General features: G+C 41.1%; 1 protein-coding gene across 1 annotated transcript in view; it reads right to left on the bottom strand.

The window, feature by feature from the left end:
• UBXN4 (UBX domain protein 4) overlaps positions 1-6,879 on the bottom strand; it is an 8,858-nt gene extending 1,979 nt beyond the window's left edge. Inside the window, exons 1-10 of the mRNA XM_026040853.1 lie at positions 6,776-6,879; positions 5,875-5,903; positions 5,030-5,148; positions 4,217-4,385; positions 3,692-3,800; positions 2,107-2,161; positions 1,829-1,993; positions 1,028-1,155; positions 602-704; positions 147-278 (exon numbers count right to left, since the gene is read on the bottom strand). Coding sequence (XP_025896638.1) covers positions 147-278; positions 602-704; positions 1,028-1,155; positions 1,829-1,993; positions 2,107-2,161; positions 3,692-3,800; positions 4,217-4,385; positions 5,030-5,148; positions 5,875-5,903; positions 6,776-6,855 — 1,089 coding nt within the window. The 5' untranslated portion in view covers positions 6,856-6,879. The remainder of the gene's footprint in view (positions 1-146; positions 279-601; positions 705-1,027; positions 1,156-1,828; positions 1,994-2,106; positions 2,162-3,691; positions 3,801-4,216; positions 4,386-5,029; positions 5,149-5,874; positions 5,904-6,775) is intronic.
• Between the last annotated feature and the right edge of the window lie 3,672 nt (positions 6,880-10,551).

Here is a 10,551-nt window from a genome sequence, read left to right on the forward strand (position 1 = left end):
TTTTTTTTTTTTTTTTTTTTTGACAAGCTGTCTTAGACACCATAAAGACTAAAGCTCAAAGAGAATTTTATAGTGCCCTACTTAAAGCAGCTACAGAGCTGCAGCTTTGCTATTTCCAGGGAAACAAAAACTAAGACAACACCTACCGGCAGCAACACCACTGAAGCACTGGGTGCCAGCTCTAGCTCCAATAGTTTCTTTCCATAATCTTCTTTGGTGAACTCCCTTCTGGGAAACATTGTTGCCAGTGAGAAATTGCCATAGGCATTGCCAACCGTCTGTGAAAATGTAAAGATCTTTAATTTATAACCGGTCACTTTCCAACAGTAATTTCAGATTTGCCACCCTGCCATATGGACCCAGGAGTTATAATACAAACCAACAAGCATCCTCACGAGGAGAAAGGTGCATTGCTCCCATTATCCTGCTCTCCTTTGCCCTAGCAACCCCATGCTGCTGTGGCACACGGCCACTGGAAAAGGSAGCTATCAAACCCTCCCTCAAATAAACACCGTGGAGAGCAGCTTGCCCCAATTCCACAACAATCAGCAGCCAGCGTGGCTGTAGCCAGGAGGCACTGGCAGAAAGGAATGGGACTTACCTGTGCAGCAAACTGCCTGGCTTCCTCCAGCCGCGCATCCGACGGRAACTGGTTAGTGAAGGAGGAGCCGTCGGGGAGGCGGAACTGAATCCTGGCCACGGCACTGCGGGAGGCAGCGCCAGGTCAGGCRGCGCACAGGCGCTCCCGGGATGCTCCCGCGCCCACCGCGCTGCCCTGGCGCTGCACTGTGGGGACCTCACCCCATTTAGGGCAGGTAAGCGGGGTTATAAATTGGGATCTACAGTTACTGACACGCATGTAACTCATACAGCTCGTGTCCGAGATTGTGTCTCCTTTGGATTTGATCAGAGCCCACCATTACGGAAATCAGRTGTTTTTATAAAAGTCACTTTGTAAAGTCTACGTGACGTCTTGTCTTCTCTCACCCCCAAACTACACACTGCTGCTCTGCCTAGAGCTACTCACCTCCGCTCCTTCTGACACGCTTCTTTTCTGGCCTCTATTTCAGCCTGTTTTGCCTGAAGAGCTGCAGCTTTCGCAGCTTCTGCTTCTTCCTTTGATTTTGCAAAGCGAGCTGCTCTCTCAGCACGGTCCTTGAAAAGCACCAAACATAAGCCTGAATTTTTACCATAAATTGTAGCTTAATATTCATTAAAACAGAAGGCCACAATCTGCAGGAAGCATCCAATTACACTGATATAAGTACAACATATGGAGAAAAAAAGATAAACGTTACAAAACAGAATTCACTGCCAAAATGCACAACCTCTTGTCACTAGCCAATACGACATTTGCTTTTCAATGAGTTGCTTCATCCAAACAGTTACTAAAGATGATCTTCCAATCCACTGTTTCATCCAAACAGTTACTAAAAGATGATCTTCCAATGGAAGTTTAGCATTAAGTTAAACATAGGTTTAGGATTTCTAGTGAAGAAAAATGGAAAAATCTTATTAGAAGTTACACTGCTGCAGTTCTAATCAACCAACATCAAAACCTAACAAGGACAAGAGATTTCAATTGTTATTAATTTCTTATATGCATATATATGCCTATGCAGGAGCTTCATTTTATTCATAGTATATGCTATTAACAGAAAAAGAAAAGCATAAATTGTTACAGTACAAGCTTATAGGATTYCAAGCAGAAAAAAAGGGAAATCCTTGAATGTTTCCCTGAATGAGAAAACTTTCTGCTTTTAGTATAGTGGTGGCCCTTGTGACAAAGAACTGAAGCAGGCTTTTTTTCGGAAATAAAGGCAATTACCAATGCAATCTGCTGCCTGATACGCTCTCTGGCTGCCTTCTCTTCTGCCTTTTCTCTGTTCCTTTCCTCTAACATTCGTTTGGTCAATTCTTCTTCCTGGCGTCGTTTGTACTCCAACATTTCTTTACCAGTTTTTCTCCGTTCTATTTCTTTCTTGATTTCTTTCTGAGCGAACAGAGACATGAAAAAATGGACCACCAAAGTGTTTTGGACAAGGACATTGTTCAAATAAGGATATCTAAAAAAACCCTGTAAGCTGCTATATATCTATGCGTTACCTGTTCTTCTTCTTTTCTTTTCTCTTCTCGTCTTTCTTCAAGTTTTTTGGTTATTCTAAATTTGCAAAGGAAATGAAAAATCTTTAAACTGTAGTGTCAGTTATTAACATTTTGAAAATCTACTAAACATTTGCAAACACAGAACAAAGGAACACATGAAAGTGAATCTTCAACAAACTGCTGCTACCTGGTGTAATGGTAAAAAGTCACCCACATGGGGCTCTGCTGTGTACAAGAACCACCCAGATTSACCTAGGTGATTAACCACCTACATTCCAGCCTCTAGTGATAAGTTTAATATATTTCTTCTATCCTTTTCTGCTCAGTGAAGGACGAACCACATATTCTCACTGCTGAATCAATTTAAGTCACACAAAACCAGGACTATTTATGAATCATGGTAAAAGAAACACTAAGTCTCAATCTGTTTGTCGTTATTTGAGCCATCTGCTACTGAGAACTAGTTTCTTCTGTACATCAGCTCCTAGTTTCTTCTGTACATCAGCTCCTAAAATGGAAAGCAAATAACATATAGCACTGACACGAATGCATGTAAATCAGTCTCATTCATCTAAAAAAGTACCTCAGAATAAGGACTGATAAAAAAAACATCAACTTATGGCAGATTCTGAACCTGGGATGGTGGCAAAGGGCAGGTACTATGGAATAATATGTCAGATAATMAAAAAAAAAAAGCCTTTGCTTGTATGGTGGCTTTTTTTTTTCCCTTTTTAACAGAAAAGCCTAATTCTCACACAGCTTTGCTTCTTCCTGAAAGAGATATCGGAGACATATGCAAATATGGTGCAAATACAGATTAAGATATATTTTAAAAAGAATTCTCAGTATTCATGATAGAAGAGTGACTGTTTTTTCTTATCATTACCATAAAGCAAAAATTACACTTACTATTTAACATCTTTGGAATAAAGCTGAGATTGTGTGGAAGTGTTATAGTAAGATAAATAATCCCATTTACTAAGTAGGGGACATTGTCTAGGCAGAATCAGTCCTTCTTATGCTAAGAAAAAGACTTTTTACAAGCTAAACCCAGTATTTGAAATCAATTTAATGCATGAACCACATACTGACCCAGATGCTTCTGGTCACTGTAACTTAAAATACTGCAACTAGCCTCTGTCATCAGATCAAAACAAAAGCAGAGGAGCCTCAAAATACAATTTTTCCTGCTTTTTGTGTATGTCTAAGCTACAGACAGCCATCAAGTAGAGATGAAAAATGGAAGTGACCCCTCTCTACATAACCACTTCACTACCCTCGTTTCAAATGCTTCCTGTTCCTCCTTATAACTCCTCAAAATTTCTGCAGCAAACACACCTGTTTGAATYCAAGTTATAATCAAGTGAGGAGATTAAACTGAAAGATTAGACTGACTTAAAACCTGTTTTTGTATCAGTCCTAGAAAGAAGAGACCACAGAAACGTTTGCCAGAGGAGGACAGGTTGAACACGAGGTATCTGTAATGCATCTGGCCTGCTYCCCCGTGTTGTCTCCCCACCAAAAGCAGTAACTGTCTCTTCAGAAAGGAGCAGGGACATCAGGAGGTCTAGGTGAGGACGTTTACCTTTCTACTTTGACTGTAAGATCATTCACAGGCTGAGCAGCACTCACTTGCCCATCCGAAGAATTACTTGCTTCCTGAGACTGGCTTGCTTGACCTGAATTTACTTCATCTTCAAGTGGTTTAGGAGAAAGTTATGCACAAAAGAAAAATGTAAGGCATTATTGAAAAAAAATTAGAAAGATCATTAGTAATAATTGGCAAAAATAACAGAAAGGATTTCTGAGAGATACAGGGTTCTGTTATTCAAATACTTGTGTATATTCAGCTTACTAATGAACAGAACCTTTCAAAATTGAATTAATGTAAACAAAAGTTATATAACTCTTACTGTATTATAAACCATATATTTCTCTAGCATTACAAGGAAGCCAAGAGACAAGTTATTCTTCCCTCTAGACTGCAAGAGGCCTTGCAGGATACCCAACCTTTTCCTCWACAAGCCCACTCAATACAGTTAGCTTTCATATAAGACAATGAAAAGGATTTCAACAGCAAATGAGCTGACATTTGTGTAAAACTACTAACCGTTAGCAGCAGAAGGTCTTATTGTCTCAGACACAGCAGGCTCGTGAGAATCACACAACTCTCCTGCCCTGGACTGAGTATTTTCTGGAGCACTGTCGGGCTGAAGAGAGGGACACGGAGCAGTTGACTGACCTCCATTTTCCAGAGGTTGCCTTTTTACTGTGTGCATCTACGAGCGGTTAAAAAATAACAAATATCAAGACTGAAATTTAGATTTTTTTCCTCCAATTCAAMGGTCTAGGCTACTAAACTACCTCCAGAGAATCAGTTAGTSCTATTTAAAATATAAGACTAAAATAATCACATGTTTTGGCATTTGACTCAATCATAAAACATTTAATGTTTTTTCCCCCAATTTCAGACTTAAAAACAGTGATGAAACTATCTACATTTACATTACATTGTGTAGTCTGTTTTTGTAAATATCCATTAAAAAACCCACAATATTACAAAGCTRCATATGAACTATACTTATGGAGTAACTGGTGTGTCATCTGGAGCCCTTGGCATATTTCCTCACATCAGCAGGTGTTACACAGATTATCTAATACCTCCCCACCCCCAGAAAAATCACTAGAACTTCTATATAGTGCTTGTAAACTTTCAAAATCTGTTTGCCTATTGCATTTGAGTTTGCAGATTTTGTTGCAGGAAGGACGTGGCCCGATAATTCATTCTTCCTCATACTTAAAGGCACAAGCTGAGAGCCAGGGACACCTCCAGTCCTGAGCGTGGAACATATCCATCTCCACCTGAAAGACCTGGTTCCTCTGCAGGCATTAGCTGCTTTACTTTCTGGATTGCAGGCATTACCTGTTTTACTTTTTGGATTCTGGTAACAAGTTCTTCAACAGAAACACTGCCAGCAATTACTTCCAAAGGGATCCCATTGTCTCCAATAAAGAAACTAGAGGGAATGCACACTACTGGATCTGCACAGGAACAGTAAAGGCTAACAAACRAGGCAGCTTAAAAGTACGCGGAAAAGCAGCATCAGACTAAATCATCTTCTCAATATTCTACATCCATCTAGTTGCCAGTATTAAGTGGCAAGAGARGAAGAAAAACAAACCCACCATGTGTGTGGGAAAGCTGCATACAATTGATTAGGACTTCTTCTTTGACATGGGATAAGCCAAAATATTTTCCCTCAACACACAAATACTGGACAACTGATTATGTTATGATTTGAAGGGTTCTGTTTTAGGGCGAGAAAACATTTTACACAAATAATAATGAGTACTTTACAGCACGAAAAAAAATCCAAGCTAATTCCCTACTGTGAAATCCARCTAATAATCTAAAGCTTTGGGATTWTTGAGTTTATGAGTGCTAGTTAGCAATACCAATTCATACTAGCAAACACCAAGGCTCAAATTAATGGATAATTGCATTTACACAAAGAACTGGGTGATCTTCTATTTGGAGGATTATATAGCATAAGGATTTGATGAACTTGTTCAGCTTTCACTAACAGACCATAAGCTGAGTACACAGATGGTACATTTTAACTATATCATTTAGTGTATATTTTTGTTCCATAAGAAGTATTTTCAACAATGCTGCTTTTAAGTATCTATCTTAAGAACACAATTAGGATGTAAAGAACAAATATCTGTGATTATAAAGTAGCACCTGAACTGACGTCAAAAGGATACAAATTTGAGAAAACTGCAGGCATGCTTCACTGTTTAAAATAAAACATATATTTATTTAGCAAGAGTAATCATTGTGCAACAACTCTCAAGCAAGTTTTTCAACATAAAAATAACTGTTCTACTACCACACACAGAACTATTTAAATACTTGAGAGAACACTGAAAGCAAACGTGCATTGCCCACTCCATTAGCATTTTCCAAAGTGTTGACACGGTGACAATTTCTGCTTGTCACAGCTGAYCAGAGGAGATTACTTGGGAAACAATGCTAAGAAGCTAATCAGGAAAAAACATCTAGTCTGCTGAATGCAAATAATAGGAAGTCTTTAAAAGTATCTATAAGGCATTTCAAACAATATGTTTGGAAATATTAATGCACTTGGACTGTAATATCTGCATATAGCAAGAGAGACTTATGGAGTAAGGAACCTCAGTGTTCGTGTACTCTGTGTGTTACAATACAGACAAGCACATACTTGGTGGGGCCTTAAAGGTTTTTATCTTTCTAAATTCACACAAGGTTTTGAAAGCAAGTTACGTAACTAAACAAATCAAGAATTGTCTTAAGAATGCACTGCGCTTTCAATCTTTTTTTTCTTGGCCTTTCTGCATCTTTTCCACGTTGAAAAAGAATAATCTCCATTCTTCTTACTGGCAGCAAAATGCATCACGAAGTGAGCAATGAATACTCTGMAGAAGTGACAGCAAATTTCTCCAGCTCTTGGAATTTTCTCAGTCTCTGAGGCTTCAGAAATAATGAAATAACTTACACAATGAATACTGAGAATACCTGCAGGCAGGTATTCCTCAGGACAAAGACTTCAAAAGCCCCATATTTTCATAATCAGAAAAAAAAAACCCATAAAAAAGCATGCAAAGGAGAATTTAGATAGGATCAAACCTTTTGGTGTCAATTTTAATAGCAACAAAACCCTCCGAAGCAGCTTCTGTCACCTTCTCATCTTCCCACCTTGCAGCCATCTCGGTGGATTGTTCATCCTCACCTGCAAGACACAGAGCACAAATGAAGTTAACAGATCACAAATGACCATCGCTGGCCTGATTTTARTTTTGTTTTGATGGCCTGGGATCAGTTTGGAAAGCAAATGTAGTAGTCTATAAATGCAGTTAATATCCTGAAAAACAGATATTGYGTAGAAGATTAGAATCCATCAATCAATCAATCAAACAAACAAAMAAGCAGGAAATCTCCAAGTGTATAATGATGTGTTCTGCTAACACATAAGACTTCATAATGAARCCATCGGTCCAAATTTTGGTGCTTTATTTGAAGAATATACAGAGCATCTCCTCTTTTCCTCTCCTCTTCTTAAGGSTGTGTTATATATATTTTAGAACACTGCTGAATGTTTTTCTTATTACTAAGCATTTCTTTAAAAATTGTACAATGTTCATGAAATATTTAATACGTAGCTATTTAAACACAAAATACTCAATACATCAATGTAAACACAAAATACTTAATACATCAATGTATTGCTCTCATTTAACATATTTTAAAAATTTCCAGACTTTCAAATGTATCTGTAAAACAAATACCTGTATTTAGTAGACTAGCCTTGATTATGACTTCCATTAAGTCTGTATTAATAAAGTTTCATTTCTCAACTATTTTTAAGACTGCCTTCATGATTTTTGACAAATCATGAAACACTTTGCCACTTCCTGACAATCTGAAAGTAACAAAGTCCAGCTGGTTCACCTTGAAAACATGCCAGCAACCTAAGAGACCAAAAAGCCTAACCAATAACCTTAACAGACCAAGAAGTCAGCAACTGACCCATCCACCCCAGTGGCAATGGCACCTCAAGAGATCCATTTTCATGTGACAAGAGCACGCTATGCCACAGTAGCTTGTTCCAGCAGAGCGACCCACTGCTTCTTCTTAACATTAAATTTGGCCTGCTAACATGCTGAAACTATTCACTGCTTTCTCTTCATTATAAATTTAATTACATATTGATACAGCAGCTATTTTGTGTAAAAATTTACTTTTCACTCTTTACAAATGCATAACTCAGAAGACAATGCTTTATAACTGAATGGTATTGTTAGTATTAAAAAAAAATATACACATTTGCAGGATTATTTGTAACTCAGTTTTGTATTGCAGTCCACCGTGACCCAGCAGGTGACAGTGACAGTGAGAGGGGAGAAAAAGGAAGGAGGAGCACAGAGGAGCAAGAACAACCGCGGAGATGAGACTATTGAAGGATGCCACTGGAAAGGGTTCRGGTGCCGCAGACTCACAAGTGTTATTTCAATCAGATGCAACCACACCAACCACAGTTTTACCCTCTAAAGCACTGGCTCAATGAGGATTTGGGTTAAGGTATTTATTAACAAAGAACAGTAACCAGTTTTTAACCAGTTACCATCCAGAATTAGCCTACAACCACTTATGCATCTGTAGTTACTATTAATTCTTAGCAGCTTGGAATCAACTGTCCTCTTTGAATTACAACCTTTGTTGCCAAGTTGGTAGAGATGCCTGTCAGTCCGTGACAACAGCAAGACATGTGTTTCTTTCATCCTATTTATTATTTCATGTACTATGTATTCCTCTCTAGCACTCCAATCCTACATGCCTCAAGAAAATACTTAGGATATTTTACCCAGGGCTCTGTTTCCCTTTAACTGTGGTCAGCGGTGCAGCTGTTCTGCCAGGAGCGGTTCAACTGCAGTTATTTGCCCTCCTCGCTCCATCTCCAAAAGCTCAGACACAAACAGCCTCTTCCCACATGCACTCTGTCTGAARGACATGTGCTTATCCAATTAGACTACTAAAAATACCCAAGCACTTACCTAATACTAACTTTTCCCTACACACAACTGCTGTAGTTGGCAAAAGACTGCAGAAAGCCACAAAGCAGCTGGCGRCCGGTGGCAAAGCGCTCGCTCGACGAGATGCCACCCATGAATGGAAATGCTGATAGCCCACATTCTGTAGCACTGCAGCACCAACCACAGCTTCGCATGTGTCATACATACAGCAGCCACTTATTCTATACCTGATATGTTTCAATAATGTGACCTTTCTCCTTTTGGGGTTCACTTATTACAGTTCTACAATACTGGTTGTATCCTGATATTAAAATCACCAAACTAAGTTTTAAGAAGCCATATTAGGAAAAGCATCAGAAAAAGGAAGAAGTCAAGCAGAACGGGACTTGACATAACTCTGCTAAATCATGAGCCAACACATCTGCCTCAGAAATACAGTTCCCAGGAWGAACACAAATATTTTCCTTCTAAGTTTTTTCTTTTCATCCCCCTCTTACTCTTTTTCCCTCTTACTGCAGCTTCATCTGAATTCAACAGGATCTATTATATATTTACGGAACTGAATTATCATGAAGCAACACACTAGCCAGTGCCAGCAGAAAAAGCAACATTTCAGCCCTGAAGAGCCTTCAGACACCTCTGTTTCACAAACAGGGTAAGAAAGTCTCTCCCTGTGCTTTGCCTCTCTTTCCCAACAGGAATATCAGGGTTGCTGCTCAATCGACTCAGCCTCTGGGCAGCTCCTCAATCCTGTTTCCAAGAATGATCTGAGTCTGGCAGAGCTCTCCGACCATTTCACTCTGGTTGCACGGCCTCCCTAAGCAACACCCTCCTTCCCCCTTCCATCCCACACAGTAAACATCTACGCTTAAAAAAATACAGGACATGCTTGCATACAATTTTAAATTCCTCAAAAACACTTTAAACAAACTACATCGTGGACTTCTTAACTSCAGACGCGTATCAAGTTCAAAGGCCGTAGGCAGTGAATTACTATTACAAGTTCCTGGAGCATCTGAAACATCCAGAAAACTCGGTAGAAAATGCTGAAGGCCGAGCAGGCGGGGGTGGCAGGGCAGCCTGTACCCGGGCGGCAGCGCGTTGCGTTTCGGAGCTAAAGATGTCGAGGGCTGCGAAACGCCCCTGTCTGGAGTTTGGTGTTGTTTTACCCAGGGGACTCCACTGAGTTTTACACAGCGCACAGTGATCACGGCCTCACCGGCTTTGCAGGCACAGAGCGCTCCGTGCCAGGCTCCCTAGGCAAACATGCTGAAACACACATTAAAAACAAACAAACCAAGGGACTTTCAGCACAGCAGGCACCTGCCGTGATGATCTGCGGGCTGTAACATGCGGTCTTAACAGGCTGACCAGATCCCTCCAACGCGATGTTGTCCATGCACTAGCGACACTGCTCCGCCGTACCAACGCAGCCCAAAGGCAACCTGTTTTTCTGCTCATCTTCCCTCGGGAAGGGAGCGTCTTTTGGAAGCCAAACGAACCCAGTGTTTCGGTGACSCTGGGGGAGCAGCCCCAGCGCCGCTTGCCTGCGGACACGCGTCTCCGTGAGGGGCATTAGCAAAAAACACAAGAGACACCACGGGCACACGCAGGCACACGGACCCACGGGCAGGCAGCGACAGGCGGTACGGCCCTGCTGCCCGTCCCGGGACGGACACGGTCTGGTTAAGGCGGTGAGAGCTCCTCCGGGCACARGGCCGGCCGGGCCGCTCGGAGGGACGCGGCAGCGCTGGGGAGGCCGCTGGAGCGCCGGCAGCGCGGGCAACGGCGGGGGCCTCAGCCCGGAGCCCGGAGCCCGGAGCCGCGCCGCAGGCCGCGCTGACACAGCACAACGGGCCCCGGGGCGGCGCG

This window comes from Nothoprocta perdicaria, unplaced genomic scaffold (assembly GCF_003342845.1).
Source record: "Nothoprocta perdicaria isolate Ctin4 unplaced genomic scaffold, notPer1 scaffold_27, whole genome shotgun sequence".
NCBI classification, from domain to species: Eukaryota; Metazoa; Chordata; class Aves; order Tinamiformes; family Tinamidae; genus Nothoprocta; species Nothoprocta perdicaria.